General features: G+C 38.9%; 2 protein-coding genes across 2 annotated transcripts in view; one reads left to right on the plus strand and one right to left on the minus strand.

Moving 5' to 3' along the window:
• Nucleotides 1–2,114: 2,114 nt before the first annotated feature.
• Nucleotides 2,115–12,339, minus strand: LOC138004502 (calcium uniporter protein, mitochondrial-like). Its single transcript, XM_068851035.1, has 6 exons — nt 12,258–12,339; nt 11,961–12,036; nt 8,982–9,269; nt 8,598–8,689; nt 6,663–6,935; nt 2,115–5,302 (listed from the first exon to the last, which is right to left on the minus strand). The coding sequence occupies exons 1-6, from the start codon at nt 12,315–12,317 to the stop codon at nt 5,096–5,098; spliced, it is 996 nt and encodes a 331-aa protein (XP_068707136.1). The 5' UTR covers nt 12,318–12,339; the 3' UTR covers nt 2,115–5,095.
• Nucleotides 12,340–12,431: 92 nt separating this feature from the next.
• Nucleotides 12,432–16,997, plus strand: part of LOC138004482 (calcium uptake protein 1, mitochondrial-like) — a 26,289-nt gene continuing 21,723 nt past the window's right edge. The window contains exons 1-2 of the mRNA XM_068851015.1: nt 12,432–12,672; nt 12,805–13,283. Coding sequence (XP_068707116.1) covers nt 12,873–13,283 — 411 coding nt within the window. The 5' untranslated portion in view covers nt 12,432–12,672; nt 12,805–12,872. The remainder of the gene's footprint in view (nt 12,673–12,804; nt 13,284–16,997) is intronic.

Raw genomic sequence — 16,997 nt, forward strand, 5'->3', positions numbered from 1 at the left:
AAACCACCACGCACCAAATTCTCCCTGTAACCACAAGCGATTGATAAAACCAGTCGAAGTTATAACTGGCAATTTTCCTGAAGTCAAATAGACGCCGTAAAACGAAAGGAAATCAGAATACAAACATAAGAGGCAAATGAGCCGATGACCGTCCGAAGTCAATCTCACCAGTAAATTCGACAATAAAACCTTAAACAGACCCAAGTAATAACACAAAAAAGATTAGGAAACCTAGAAATATACGAGACTATAAAAGGAACCGCGTAAAAGTACTGAACCATGCGCTAAACGAATGCAATAAAAGAAACGATGACAATGAACAGGCAGCGAAATAGCATCACGTGACCTGCATGTCCAGGAAAAAAGAAAAAAATGAGAGCTTTAAGGCGAGATCGTCTTTTGAGGTCGTAAAATGAGTTGCTAGATTTGTTATTGTGACTTGCTACGCAATCCACCAGATAAAATTGGCAAACAGGTGGTGCAAAGAGGCAGATCCCAGCTAGAATGGCACCTGGGACGCGATAATCGACGGATACAGTCGAGATTAAACAAATGTTAATGTCGTTCCCATCGTTTTTATCAAGGGATTTCAATAAAAACAATCATTTCTCTAGGTTCCGCGGTTCTAAGGTCTGCTGTTCCACAAATTAGTCTCACCCTGATACATCTTTTTACCCCTTTCCTGCGAGAAGAGTCTCCTTTGATCTCCCTAGATAAGTCGAGAAGAGGACGAAAACTCCGCTGCCAGTCGCCTCGACTGGACTTTCATTAAATTTGCCGCTCATCCAAAGAAATGGATGACTCCGTCCAGTTTCGACTTGTCAAACCTGTTTCTTTACGGCGTCATCAATATTTTTGTGGTAGAGCACCGTAAAGAGACAAATACACAAAAATAGGTACGCGTTGCGCACATGTGAGTAGTGCACGTGGTACCCCCTGGTCTTGTTGTGTTTGATATCGGTGCTGTATTTGGCTAGCAGTGTCAACTCGGCTAGATGTTTACAAGGGAATAACGTTTGAGTGCATTTGTGTATTTTTAGCTGAACAAGGAAATGGCAAATTTAACGCAAAATATCGTATCATTTTTTCGTATCGATTAAGTAACAAATTCTCTTTGTTTATTTCTGGCGTGGTAATTGATCAATTGTCTCATTATTTATGCCCGCCGTGATCCAGATAGTGTTATTTCACTGCTGATATTATTTAGGCTACGTGAGAACTTTCTCCAATTTTGAGGACATTTGTTTTGCAGATTCAGTCACCGAAAGCCTCGGTTTCACCCAGTTATTTTCCGGTTGATTTTAGGCTGTTAAATGACATGAGGATTTAAGGGCTTCTCAGCTTTGTTTTTCATCTCACCTATAACACACAGGCGGCTTCCGCTTCTCTATTTTTCATAAAGATATAATTTTTTAAAACAAAAGTGGAGCGAAAAATTGTGTAAATAAGGTACAAGAGAAGAAAGAGGTTATCAGATCAGTGAAATCACCAGACACAGACTTTTTTATCTACATGTTTACCAGTCAGATCCCATCGATAAAAGCAAAATTAAAGCAGTGTTAAGAAACGTACACTTCCACTCGATGACTAAAAGGTTTAGACACATGTGAAAAACTTTCGTTTATTCAGAAGAGCTCGTATTTCTATTATGCGCAAAGCGCCGTTCGAATTTCAACACAAACGAGCTGATGAAATCTACCTTTTTGCTGATCGATAGCAATGATAAAGTTAAAAATAGTTTTCCACTGTTTGTCTTTCTGTTGCGAGAAAATTGCTCTTGAATGCTTTTCAACGCAGGCAGAGAAGTTGACCTGGTGATGGTTGAGAGTAAAAATATTTTGGTCGACTGGTAATTTTTTTTCTTTTTTATTTGACCTGCAGAATGTCTGTGGAATTTTGCTGATCGATCGAAATGATAAAGACGAAAATAGTTTTCTACTGTTTTTCTTTCCGTAGCGAGAAAATTACTGTTGAAGGTTTTTCAATGCAGGGAGAAAAGTTGACCTGGTCAGTTTGAAAGTAAAAATGTTATGGTTGACTGGTGAATTTTTTTCTTGTTTATTTGACCTACAGAATGTCTTTGGAATGTGAGCTTGCATGGCGATATCCATGGACGGGAAAAGAGTGATTTTTTATTTAAGACATTTAAGAATTTAAATATGTCTGTTAATTTGATAATAACTTGATAATTAAGAAAGGAGAAAGGCGAGAAGTAAGCCGCAAACAAACTTCAAGAGAACCGTACATTAGTTTTGTAATTCATGCACGCGCTGCAGCCCTACAAATCTTCCACTCGCTCGCTCACTCACTCACTCAGACTAGACAGCCCCGATGACAATATGGGTATTTGCAAAAACACAGAACACTTCATTGTTGAATGACTTGAATGTTTCCCGCTTCCCTCAGCTGTGAGATCGACGTATCTGAACTTACTTAGAACATGTCTTGTCCGTTTTCCGAAACAAATGTTCCCTCGTTGCTGTTATCCGATAGGAGTAAGATTTATATTTAACAATTATTCCACTCGCGCTTGTTGGATATGAGATGATAGATAGCCAACGATATAATCATCTCATATCCAACAAGTGCGAGTGGAATAATTGTTTTATTAAAAACGCCCCCAACATATAGAAAACTAGACTACAATAAAAATAAAAAGGCCCAAAATATCACGCGTATGCTTGCCGTGTTTGTCGATCATCATCAATCAAAACTCTCAACTTGCATTATCCAATGATCCAGTTTTTAATAAATGGCAATATTTGCCATACCAGCCTTCAAGAAATGGATTGTACGAATAGGCATTCTTCGATAGATCAAAATTCAGCTTGAAAGAGAGGTTTACAGGACAAAGACAAATAAAAGAAAAATGGATGATATGCAAATATTTTTCACATTCATTCCAACGTGTTTCTATTGTTTTTGTCCTTTACTATCAAGCTGGATATTTGATATTTCGAAAATGGCCTATTGATCAACATCCTCCCTTCTTACTTATTCGTGTTTTTGACTCTTTTGGAAACACCTGTTTTTCTCCAACACTCTCAACTACAGCTGCTCATTAAAAGAAAAACAAGTTCCTCTTCAGTTCTCTTTGTTGTTTCTCCCAAATTTCTGTACGAACTACAATTCATTAATTGCACGTGACTCAAAGCATTTTACACAAACGTAGCTCCTTATCACTCTTGTAATTGTTCACCCAATTGTTCTTGTAATTGTTCACCCATTTTTGTAATTGTTCACCCATTTCCGAGTTGCTGCATGCCTCAGTTTCAAAGAGAGTCCTGGTGCACAACATTTCAACTGGAAATGATGAATTGCGTATTCTTATGCAAATCAAACTCAATTACCTTACAACAGTTGAGCATTCAAATGGAAATGAATTGCATATTCTTTTGCAAATCAAACTTACTTCCCTTACAATAGTTGAGCACCAAGACTCACTTCGAAACCGACACAAACAGCAACTCGGAAATAGCCCAGTGAGGACATTTTCCTTTCGTTCACGGTCAGTGCCATTTTTCCATTCTAATGCAGGCGACCCTAAGCCACAACGACGAAGACGAGAACGAGCCGGAACATCACCAGAAAAAAAATAAAACCGCGTATTCGCAGGAATAATTTGGCAATAATTGCAAATTCCTCCGATTGGGAAATGGGTGCTAGCTCTCTAGGAATGCAACTTGCCAGGCAAACAATTTTGACACTAGGTCTGGAAAATGAGAAATTCAGTGAAGTCGAATGCTATGGTTCTCAACAAATTAAACCTTAAGTTTGACAAGTCGACAACAACGAAATATGACTTAATTGTGAAATTGGAGAGCCATTGTTTTTCCTTATTTCGCTTGCGTTTTTTTCTTCGTTTTTGGCGTTCTCGTTCAAATCGACGAAACGGCCTAGAGATAGATGTAAAGATTTTCCAACATCTAACCAGTAATCACATAATCCGGCGCAACCAACCACAAATCAACTACCGAATTGCTTGGCCGAAATATAGTTGAAAGTTTTGAATAGAATAATAAAAATAAAACATTTTATACATAATAACACCAATAAGAAGTTACCTTAAAAAAATAACAATTCGACCAACTCAATAGGCCATTTCCGAGATCATGTCTGCCTCCTCTTCAAAGCGAGTCAAAGTGCTAAGTTTTTCTTACGAAAATTAGTTTTCATTCATATGTAAAGTGGAACTAATTACCACCACAAAAACGTCGCAATTAGACTCGCTTCGAAGAGGAGGCTGACATGAACTCGGAACAGGGCCCGTTTATCAAAAGTTCCGAAAATTTTTCGGGCCCGAAAAGCCATTTGTGAAACGGTCTACCGCTTGTTCTGGAAAGCCGATCTTTTAACATTAAAAAAATTAAATTAAATTAAAACCTTTGATCCCCTTTGGACCACTTTTTCTCGTTTCGCTTCACTTTTCAGTACAACTTTTGTTTAACTAAGACTACCAAGAAAGAAAGGGATAGTTTCAATCAAACGTCAAATATGGTTTTAACAGTGTTCGAGAGAAAATAGGGAGGAGTACCGGTACACAGAACGCCATCTCAAAATATCCAGGAAATACAAGTTTGGAACATTTCTTTTCTTTAGTCAAATGTGCCAAGCACTAAATTACGAAAGGTCTTGGTTTCGACAGCCAAAAGGACTCCATCTTCCTCGTAGCGAAAGACTTACCGTAGCGAAAAAAATCTATTTTGAAGTGACGTTTTGCTTAACGGTAGGGGTGCTTAAACTTCCTAATAGCAATTCTTCCTTGCTTTCCCTTTTCTTTACTGTGCCACGCATCACAGGAATCCCAACTTTTCAGCGACTTTGTCTCCTCCCTTTGTGGGAAAATCGATAGAGACTACTTCGACGTTTCGGCAGCCATTTTGAATTCTAGATATTATGGGATGCTCAAGAGGCAAATTAATATGTATTTGCCCTTGGGCATCCCATAACAACTAATGAAACAATACAATTAAAAAAGGCCGACGTATAGTCGAAGTAAGCTGATAGACTACTTAGACTCCAATGAGAGTTTCGATTAAAATTTTCACCTAAGAGTTTGTCGATTGCTCCACGAGAGCTTCGCAAATTTGACTGTTCATTGCTCATCTTCTTTGTTATCACTTTTGGCAGATTTTGGAAGATGCAGAAACAGCGGACTACGAAGAACTTTCAAATCGCCTTCAATTTTAGCGACGGAATCCCTGATCTCGTTGTATCTTTTCACATCTAACGTCTTCCTTCCGGAAAGTTTGTGGAAAAACATTAGAAACTGCCGGTCGCGAGCGTCATTGTACATAAATTCCTGCAAAATAAGACCAATTTTTCTTCAGTTAATGCATGTCTTGATATGAATGAGTGAATGAAGGAAGAAAGGAAGGAACGAAGAAATGAATTGGGTTAGGTTGGATTGGTTTTAGCCAATTTGTAAAATCATAGCCACAGCCACAGTTAGAGTGGAAATTATGTGGCAACCTTATTTGGGGCCTTGTTTTATCCCGATTTGCACCATTTTTGGGGGATTGGATCAGTTGAGAGTGCACGTGACTTTCATGCTGGTAGTCGTGAGTTCAAACTCTGGAAAGGAAAGGTACTTTATTTAAGTGTCTAGTCGTTTTAGCGCTGGAGCACTAATAGACCATATTCGCATGATTCTCGGTATTGGACTGGAACTAGCTTGCAATGGAGGCTAATGCGGGGGAATCTTTTCAAATGCAAATACTTTTTAATATATTCCCCCGCATTAGCCTCCATTGCAAGCTAGTTCCAGTCCAATACTGAGAATACGAATATGGTCTATTGGGGACATTGTAAACTGAAATTAACAATTAACGCAAATCAAGTAAAATGTTGGTTTGGAGAAGCAACAAACTCAACCCACATATGACGTCGAGTCTGGGAATCGAACCCGGTGTCCTAGCGAATTTGGACCCCCCATTACAGCTTATTGAACTGTTTATCGAGGTAGAGTTATATTCTGGATTAGGAAAACTGACCGATACCATAAAGCAAAAATCTCTGAGAAAAAGCCCACATCAGTTAATTTTTCAGTAAAGATTGTTTAAGGCATTCGCGGCGGCATTTTGTAAAGTAGATGCGAACTTAACTCCGGTCTGACAGAAGCTTAACTCACGCACTAGGAACTCACTGAATTATCGAGTTTTTTAATAAGGAGAAAAGCAAAGTCAGACATAAGCTTCACCTAAGGTTGTTTGAAGCACACGCTATGGCCTTTCCTAAAGCGTTGCATTTTTCACAGTTCTTTTTCTTCCATTTGATAGTTTGAATGGGCGGCGCTTTCACAAAAGAGGTGCTACTTTTTGAAATAACAATTACATCACTCGGACGGAAAACGCATTGCTAGAAGTTTACTTGACTACAATGCTTCAGAAGAATTTTCCCTTTTTTGTGACCAAACTTTTCCAATCAAGAATTCTCGTATTAATTTTCAATAAGGAAGATAAAGCAAATTACGTAAACGTTTCTTACAACTAAAAACAATTTGCAGAGGAATTTTATTATCTTAATCGCTTATTTTCAGGGGGGTACAAATCCGCAAAAGGGGTCCATTTCCGTTAGCGGATCTGGACGGGGGGGGGGGGGGGGTCCAAATCCTCTGTGACACCGGGCCACATTGATGGTGGCTTCCTTCAATCACTACTCACCTGCCGTGTAAGAACGAAGTAAGTATATGCAACCATGGCTGTACCATATCCCACAAAGTAAGTTACAGGTTCCATAATATCCCATGAATACTCCCACCATGTCAGACGTGCTAGTAGACCAAATTGCAGTGACATGAAGGCCAGTCCTCCCCACACAACAGCTGTGGTTCTCTTCGCTGATTTGCTTTCAATGTCTGCTTTGAGGTCTTCTAAGGGTTTGAGTTCCAACTGCAACTTTTCCAGCTCTTTCATTAAACAGCGTTCTTTCTCTAGCTTGAAAACCAAAACAAAAGTTACAACAAGAGAAACTCATAAGATTAACTCACCACAGTGTTTCCTTATTTTCACTTTGAAATGTCCTGGGTGCCCAAACCTTGAAGAATTGTGACATGTTACAAATAAATAAATAAATAAATAAATAAATAAATAAATGTTTGCCCTATTGTTTTGACACAAAGACCTTTTGTATAATATTTAACATTAAGGCAACTGTAACAGGTCACAATTAACAGTCATATTCCAAGAGCATCTGTTGGATACAAGATGATAGATAGCCAATGAGGTGTGTAGCACTGAGTTGGCTATAATCATCTCGTATCCAACAAGCATGAGTGGCATAACAATTATTGTTTTATTAAAAACACCCACAACTTATGGATAAATCTTCCCTACTTTATTTCAAAAAAACTGATGCATACATTTACTGATAATTTACTTGTAAACCATGATATAATGGCACCCTAAGCCAATCAAAACTCTAGAACTGCATTATCAAATGATCTATTCAAGATGACAGTGCCTGGGTAACTTGAAAACAATAATTATACTGGTAAGTGCTTCTGAAATTTATTCATCGTCGATGAAGTACATAGTGGAAGTTCAGTTTAACCCTTTGAAACCTGCCCCCTTGACTAGTATAATCGTCTGGTGCTAGAGTAGAATTTATGAACATCACGTTTAGAAGGGAATGGGATAAACGTTAGCACTCCTTTCTTCCTTCCAGTAGTTCATATACTCTTTTTCTTTGAATTCTCACTTTGCTATTTTTCACTCTTCCACTTCATTTACCTTCAGAACTGCAAATAATGAACTAAAAAAGACCTTGAAGTATAAGCGTCAACTATGTACTTACAATGACAGCAGTACATAAAAGTTGGGAACTTTCGTAACTGTGTATATTTACTTGAAGAGCAGAATTATGGGCGTCATTTGTGACAATAATGTTATTTTGCTACATTCCTAGATACAAGGGATGGTTAGGTTGAGAGGGTTAAGCGAACACTTTGTGAATGGATCTGTCTTTCTCTTTCCACTCTTCGCTCTTCTGTCCTCCTAATATTGTGACTACCTTTCCTCCTAGCTGCTAATAAGAATTCTGTCTCCCAAAGTTTGCCCCCATCTCAGACTCCCACCTTCTCCGGTTCCAATGCTCTCCTTCTTAAGTACTTTATGAGCACCCCCTTATCATTGCTTGTGGCCTGTATCCATTCCAAAATCAATTCCCAACCTTCTCTTGGATTTGTGCCAAAGAATTTTAAATTTTAAATTTTCACCAATACTGGTAAATGGTTTACAAAATAGACTGGGTGAATGGATTTTCCACAATGGTGACTCAGGGTTAATAGCAAAAAACACAAGTGCTCCTTTGAAGGACCCCAAACTACGACCTTCCAATTAGCTAAAGGAGACTTGTCACAGCTTGGCGGTTAAACTAGCCTCAGGTGAAAGGTATGAAAGTAAACTTGACCTTTCGCTTGTTTTGAAGAAAATGCACAGGAAAACATGAAGCATGTGAGTTATGAAGAATTAAATGCAAATTGAGAAAGTCTTGCACTTCAATCTCAGTTACTGTGCAACTATATCCCATGCGTCACCGCTGGATTAAAGCATTAATTAAGTTCACAATAATAGTTTCTTTGTTTTTGCTTTCTGTACCTGATGCTGTTTAATATTCATTGCACTATACAGCTGATGAACCATAGTTTTGATGTGTGCAACTGATCTCATGTCATCCATGGGAGGTTTACCTATAAGCAAATTAATGGCAGCAAAGTTTTGAGAGATTCTTTGAATAGACAATCATATGTTGTTGTTGAATGGCAAGGAAGCTAAGAAGGTGTTTAAATGTTAATAAATTACAGAGGAGCCAATAGTTTCTTACTACAGTGTAAAAACATATACTAATTTTCAAGCCTTGAAATAAACAAACTTCCAAGTTCAGCAAAATTTGAACAAGCAAATGATTGGAAAACAGAGTTTTAAAGTTAAGTGATACTTTGATGATAGTAACAATAAATTAAAATTTTCAAAATAACTTACTCTCATCTGGAACTGACACAAAATATGAGTCATCGTTTAACACCAACTTAAAATTGGATTGCAGTAAAACATCTATGCCAGTGCTTCCCGAGATTCTGGAACCATCTTCGGTGTAAACACTGGCTCTTTCAATGCCTTTATCTTCTGTCTGTAGATCTTGAAGGAAATCTTTCACCGTATGACTCAGTGGCTGTAGAGTGAATTCACATTTTTCTCGTCTCGATGGTAGAGGTATGGTAACAACAGGAAAACCACACTTGAAAGCAACTGTCACATACTCTGAAAGGTCTAAAATTCAAAAGAAGACAAAAATTAATTAAGGATGTAAAGTGGAGGAGTAGTTAGATGAGCACATTGTTATCTTAAATCTTACAAATAACAGAAAGGTGACATGTCAATGACTCAAGATATGTAGTTGGACACCTGCGCACAACCTAGCATTATTATTGAGAGACCAGTCAAAATAAAGTACATAGCACAATCAGTATTGAAACCAGATTCAAGTCCTTTAGATTCCCTTATAAGGACATGATGCCTTTTAAAGTTTTTTTTTTTGGGCAAGGAAGTCGTTCACTGCGTGACTGAGTGGTTGCTGAGTGAATTCACATATTTCCTGTAAGGATGGCAGAGACACGGAAATAACAGGAAAACCACACTTTTCGGCACCTGTAACATGCACTTAAAAGATTTGAAAACGGTGACAAAATAATGATGAAAGGCAAAGTAATGTTTTGATGGGCACATGTCGTTGGTCAAAACCTTAAAATAGATGCCCACCTGTACATGGCAAAGCAGAGAATTTAGTGACCTGTAGACTTTGAAAAACTGCAGAGCATTACTGGTACATGTACAGTGTTGACTATTTACCTTCAAATTCCCTTTAAAACACTATGCTGATTTATTGGTGCCGAAAAGGTAGCAAGAGAGGAGGCAGCACTCTCCTCAGAAGCAAGGAGGTCACAGTGGCAACTGAGCCACAGTTCACCTCCCAAGCACCTGTCAACGCATCACTGAGAAAAAAACATTTGTGTAGATTGTATACTAAAACCAAAATATGCCAGGGAGGGAAAAGAAGCACGTAAGTGAAAACACAACTCAAGCCAAAGCATATGGCAATGTCCTTGCAAACCTCCTTGGAGTCCCCCAAATATTCCAGGCAAAACCACTGCATTGGCTTGGTTTTCACTTTGCCTAAAATATATTTATGAAAGCAGGGTTATATTCTGCCTGCTTGCGCTTCTAATCATTTATTATTATTTTGCCTTCTGCAGAGAGTTATCAAGAAGAAAAAATAACAGTATCTATAACTGGAATCTTAAATTTTGGCAAGACTTCAGTCTGTTCTAAATATTAATTTAGGCGTGTGCACACACATTGCATTTTTAAACTAACTGTGAGTCTTTGACCTCATCTTATCCTCGATCCAGCTCTCTCAAGATTTTTAAAGTTATTAATGGGTGGACCATTAAATAGAAAAATTCCGGTCAAAATGAACAGGTGTCTTTCTGAAATGAAGGCTTAAAACTTTGGCCAGTTAGTGTTCAGTTAGCATAGTTTTGAAATACAAAGAAAACGTAGAATTGATTTTTGGTCATAGTAGCAGTTTAATGCCATCAATGCAGTAAGGGAGATATTCATGCCATTATTGTAAAGGCCCGGGCAAACTGCGTTAACATTTGCTTCAACATCTGTTCGATAACAGTGATATTGAAACTGTTTGCTCTTCCCCTGCCCCACACACACTCCCTTCCATTACGTTGAATCGAGGTTGAATTGATGTTGAATGAGTTTAAAAGCATTTAAACTTTGCTTCAACAACCAGCATGCACATGTCCAATAATCAGTCTCTCAATGATGTGTCCATGTTCATGTCCATAGCCATAGTAATAACCGTGGCTATAGCCTGGGACTGAATACCAGGCCAGACATTCCAACCCTCCCTGTTTGATGTGTTGCCTCCCGCACTCCCAATTTTTAATCAGATTCTCCCGATTTATCATAAAAATTCTGAAAACAAGGAAAATACTGCTTATCTTAAGTATTTTCTTGCGATCTGAATGTGAAACATTACATATTACACTTTCTTATCCTATAATCTCTAGCCCAGTGTCTCCATTGAACACCCTGTGTTGTGCAGACTCATAAGGTCAGCAGTCTTATTCCATAGTAGTACCTCCTAGAACCTCGGACAAGATATCTGTGATAAGAATAAAGAACTTATAGAATACCACAACAATGATGTGAAAAATGCACAAAATGCCACTTGAGAGAAACTACATTTGCAAAATTTCTTATTGGGGGTGGCGGGGGGGAACCCCAGAACCCTCTACAGGCTTGTGCCTTAGGCGCTCGTGTGAGTGTCTTTGGTGCTAAAAGATACTCCCTATTTTCCATCAGATGGGGTTGGAATGTATGCCAGGACTCTTGTGAAGATTTGATGACGATATCTTGAAACCATTTGCCCACCCCAGCAGTCAATATCGTTCAACAAAATCAAACAGACATTGAAGCAAATGTTGAAACGGTTTGCCCAGGGCTTAAGCTGAGATATCAAGTTCTAATGTTTCCAATTTTCTGGCTGAAAGAAAAATTATTTTAAAAATCAATATTGAAGCTCACCCAAACAAGTGCTAACTGGTATACTGTAAGCAAAAAGTTGAGCTAATCTATTCACATTTAACGAAAATATGCTTTTCGAATTTATTATTATAGAATTTTCAACTAAAGAAAATTACTAAAGCAATCTTACCACAATAATGCACCGCTAGAGGTAATTTTAACCTCGAGTAAATTTTCAATAGTGTTATGCCAGTCAAGGATTGACAAATACAAGGCTAAAAGACAAGCTAAGAAGTGAAGCTTAATCTTAGTAAGAAGAGTTACCAACGTAAGCTTCCAAATTCTATACACAGCTTCTGATCCGAGATTGATCATGACCAACGATATCATGGTCATCAACAATAAGGCGTAAAGTCTTACCACTTCTGTGTCTGGTGGAGACAGAAATCCAACGCTCTGATAGTTTTTTTAAGATTCTGCGCTCTTGGTGGACGCCCTAGGAATAAAAACAAATTTTTAAACAGGAAGATGTGGCTACACTTTGAGATTTCATTGAAACATGCACCATCGATCGCTAAGTCCGTTGAAACTGTCAACATATTAAAATTTGCATTCAAAGTATCCTTATATCTCTGATTTCCTTTTCTCAAGGAAATAACTTGAAATAAGACATCTGAAACATATTTGTACATGTTTAAAAACATGAAAAGGGATTACCTTGTGACAAGAAAAGTTGACAAGAGCTTGACAAACTGATCGAAAGCTCCAAGCGGCCATGATTGAGATATGCTTTGAGGGGAGGGGTGGTAAGCTGCCAAAAGACCACCACAAGTGTTTCTGGGCAATCAACCTCTATTTTTCAAAATAAATCGTTTTTATTGAATTTTATAAACGTTACAACTTAAATATAGGGAAGACACCCGAAGAAAAGACTTATTCATCAAATTTTTAAAACGCATTCGTTCTTCAGCCCTCCCTGGTGGGGACACGTATTAAACCAGCTGTCTCTCATTCTTCGACATTTATTTCGTTCGAAAGCGGTTAAGATGAGCAAAAATATTGAAATTAGTTTGCAAAGGGAAAAAGAACAGTCAGACTTTTTCACTTGTCAAATCCCTTTTATTGGAGCGAGGTATGTATTCCTTACATTAAATTAAGTGTCATATTAATTATTGACCCACGCTCTTATGCGCAGCCATATTGGTTGTCATGTTTTTTCAATGGTTGTTTCATCTGTTTGTGTTTTTTGCGCATTTTCCTACAGGTGTTTAAAATTCTCAGAGTTATCAATAAGAAAAAGGATCTGATTCATTCACCGTTAAGTTCAAGGGGATGTCTAGAGGTGCAGTTTTTCGAAGATTCGTGACGGAAAGTATGACAATTTACAACGATTACCATGGGTCAATATTGTCATGGTGGCTTCGCTTTTGCGTTCGATCAGCGCGATTTGCAAGTGTGAATGCAGGAAACCATACAGAGGGGCAAGACTTTGATCGAGAGGCTTTTAATCGCCGTCAAAAGCGGTTAGTGGCTGCTATCATTGGTTCATCTGTCGGGCTGATCGGCTCAAGTTATTGCTTGTATCAAAAACTCAGTAAAGCTAAAGCGGACAGTCCACACCCCTCGATTGATGATGATGGTATGAATAGTATTGATAAAACGAACGATGAACATGAAGAACAGAGTGATGTTGAGGCTGATGGAAGAAAAAAGAAGGGAAAGAAAGGATTTAGAGAAAGAAGGGTAAGGAAGAAGTTATACCTTTTTTTGCACCTATTGTGCTTTTTGGTGTTTGCTGCCCATACGTGGAGGAAGGGTCGAGGGGGTTACCACAGGATAATATCTGTATCTGAACATACAGCAGCAGAGCTCTCAAGTCTTAAAGTTTCCAAGGCTTGAGATGCTTATGCTGGAGATTACGCCAAAGGCGCAAATGGCCTGTGTTTCTTGTACTGGAGGCGGCAAACAATTGTAGGGGGCTCATGGGGCATGCTGCCCCAGAAAATTTTTGACATTTGCACTTCTCAGATCGCTGGAAATGGGCCGTCGAGTCTGCCATTTTGTTTCTTTCATGCTGCTTGGTAAGAGAGCCCATGTTATTATGGTTAGCCTGCCAGGGGTTTCCCATTGACGAGTAAAATCGTCTGGCGTTAGACAGAGTAAAATACTAAGTCTGGCCGGGTTAGGCCAGTTTGGACGTCAAAGGGTTAATGGGTGAAAGTCCTGAAGAAACAAGAAAATTGGTCGCACACGAACAGATTGAAGATTCGCCGAAGTTCACTGCCATTGGAGGAATGAATTCAAAATTCATGAGCACTTCTGTAAGAGTTACCTTAGAGTTACCTTAGAGTTACCTTAGAGAAAAGTGCCAATGCGTGAGAAATGGTCTTGTCGGTGTGAGAGCGTGAGATTGCATCGAAATGTGTGAGACTTGAGAGCTCTGCAGCAGTGAAAAGGTGTCAAATGATTTAACCCACTGACCCCTGGGAGTGAGACGTCATAGAAACTGCTGTGTGTAACGCCAGACAATTTTACTCATCCGGGAAGGGGGGGGGGGGGGTGGGGGGGTGTGGTTCAGAGGTGGTTCCCTTTAATTTAATCCATTGAACCATTGACCCCTGGGAGTGAGACTTACCAGTAGTAGATATTACTTTGTCTAATGCCTGGCGATTTTACTTGTCAATTAGTGGGGGGGAGGGAGGGCAGGGAGGTCACTAAGTGCCGGCTGCTGTCGATCGAAGTGAATGAGAAGATTGCAAATTGCATTCTCTACATTCTACATTTGATATGTTGACCAAAAAATTGAATATCTGTTAGTATACGGATTGATCACTAGAATCATTGATGCTGGAAATGAAATTGCGAATGAATGGAAAAAGTGTTTTAAGTACTCTTGTGCGTGTCTTCTCATCCCCAGTATTCTCCATCTTGAAGAATGCCGCTTGTTGCAAGACACTGGAAACCATCTTGTTACCAGTTCCCTTTGATGCTCAGAGCATGAACCTACCGCCTCAAAGCAACCTTTAACCGGATGAAATTATTCTTAGCTACATCCCTGGAGGGGGGGGGGGGGGGAGGGGGAGTTTGGGGGCGTTTCACGATTCAATCGGTTAATAGGTTGGTGACTAGGCTTTTGTACATTATGCTTTTACTTTGCCACTAAAATGCTCCATTTTAATGCTCCTTCTTCCCCACTAAAATGCTTGGTCTCCCCAAAAAGTTACTGAAATGCTCAGTTAATGCTCAGTATACATAGGCTGATAAGGCTGTCAGTGAAATTTGAATGTTATAAATTTTAACATTAAGAAAAATGAAGGCTCATCTTCACAAAGACGTATAATTATGTACAACACAAATGTAGTATGATAGGTTAACAATGTATACGGCATTTGATATTTATATCATGGAAAGTTAGTCTTTGTTGTTGTGTTGTAACATACCGGTAAGTGATGTTTCAATGTAATCTTCTAAGGATTGTTCTTGTCGGTTTTGTCGCAAAATTTTTATTTTCTCTGAAAAAATTTTTGGGGGGAAAATGTCACTAAAATGCTCGAATAAGGCTTAATGCTTTGGCCTCACTAAAATGTTCGAAAAAATGCCATCATAATGTACAAACGCCTATTGGTGACACATTCCATTCAACAAACATTCCAGTTTTAAAATTTTGGAAATCCGGTTTGGCTGGTATCCGGTCACCCACTGGTTAACTCACAATGAAGTTAACTTGCCCACTCATTCAAAGTCTATTCACCCACAGATTAAGTTAACTTGCTTACACATCAAGTTAACTCACGTGCACTATCAATGACTTGCCCATTTTGAAGTTGTGTGTGTTGTAGTTCAATTTTGACCTCTGTTTTAATTTTTTTGAACCAGTTCAAAATTTTTAAACCAATTGGTACAGAATTTTTGAACCAGTCCAGAATTCTTCAAACTGGTTTATTTTTATCAACTGTCTAAAAAAGGGATTTTTTTTTTTGGCTGTAGTTAAAAAACAGGGGCTTGGATTTTCTAAGGGGTTTCATTCCTTTCTTCCATTCTACCTCTCCTACCCCTCCCTGATCTTCCCTATTATCTCTATGCTACCCCACCCTTCTTTCACAGATATATTCCCCCTTACCTTCCAGGTGGCTCTTCCTAATACCCCTTACACCCACTCCCTCCACAATACCCCACACAGACTTTTCACACTTCTCAAGAGTTTTCTTTTTACTCACCCGAACTCGAACTTGAATTTCCTATCTCTGGATTTGCTGCCCACTTTCCTGTCCACTTGACCACTCAAGCAGCTCATGCAAATTCTCCATGATAATTTATAATTAAATATTTTAAATATTTTATTATTTACCCCAGGCCAGTCTCGGTCCAAACTTTAATTTATTCACATTTGGAAACTAGAGCCACGTGGTCAGCTACATGTAAATCTAGCAGTGATAAAATGGCGGACTCATGCCAATGCAATATTGTACAATGTCGGCCATCCAGATACTAACCCGCGGGACAGGGATAAAATTCAACGAACTTTTGTCGTGGAACTGTCCGACGCTCAGAGTACACAACTAAACTTGCTGTGAAAAAGAAGTTGAACTTCATGTCAGCCTCAAAGTCAATGTTTCTCGATTCCCATTTATTTCCTTCAATCTGTGTGGGTTTAGTATTTTACATATTACGTTCTGGAAAACAAAATGCAGCTCAGTTGACAGTTCTGGAATAAAGCACTGTGTCAAGTTACTGCACTACCACACGTATGCAATGTGTGCCTATTTTTTTTAATGCTTGATCTCATAACATAAAAAATCTTCAATTCCTAGTCGAATGTGTGGTTGAGTATTTAACATAATGTGTGGGCAAATAGACTTCAAATGAGTGGGCGAGGCGACAGACATTCATTTGGCCCAGCGAAGCTGTTGCAGATTTTCAAACCCAGGGGGGTGGGGGGGGAGAGGAGGACTCCCATGTGAAAGGGACGGGGTGCACATCGGAAACTTTGAGAGGTACCAAGATCCTGTCTTGTGGGCGTGGCATCCCTCTAAGAGGAACCAAATTATGGGTTTTAATTTAAGACAACATTAAAAAATCGTTAATTATCAAACGTCTCATGCCCGCCATAATTTTTTTGGCTCCGTACTCTAAAAAGTTCTGCTTAAGCTCCCTCTGTGGTCCTTTTGAGGCTGAACACCCTAAAAGGTACCAAAACCGCCTTTTTAATCCCTAAAAGGTACAACAAGCACCCCCGTCCATTTTATACGGGAGTCCCCCCCCCCTGGGGGCACAAACCTGACCCTCTCCATCATTTGCACAAGCTTCACATCATTCAGGGAGGTTCATATGAGCTTGCTATGAGTACGTACATGTATGAGATACATGTAATAATTGAACAACAGAACTTCAAACAGAAAGGAACATTTTGGTTTGTCCAATAATTTATTTGGGCAGCCTTCCATGGTGGCCCCAAAT

This window comes from Montipora foliosa, chromosome 1 (assembly GCF_036669935.1).
Source record: "Montipora foliosa isolate CH-2021 chromosome 1, ASM3666993v2, whole genome shotgun sequence".
Classification (NCBI taxonomy): domain Eukaryota; kingdom Metazoa; phylum Cnidaria; class Anthozoa; order Scleractinia; family Acroporidae; genus Montipora; species Montipora foliosa.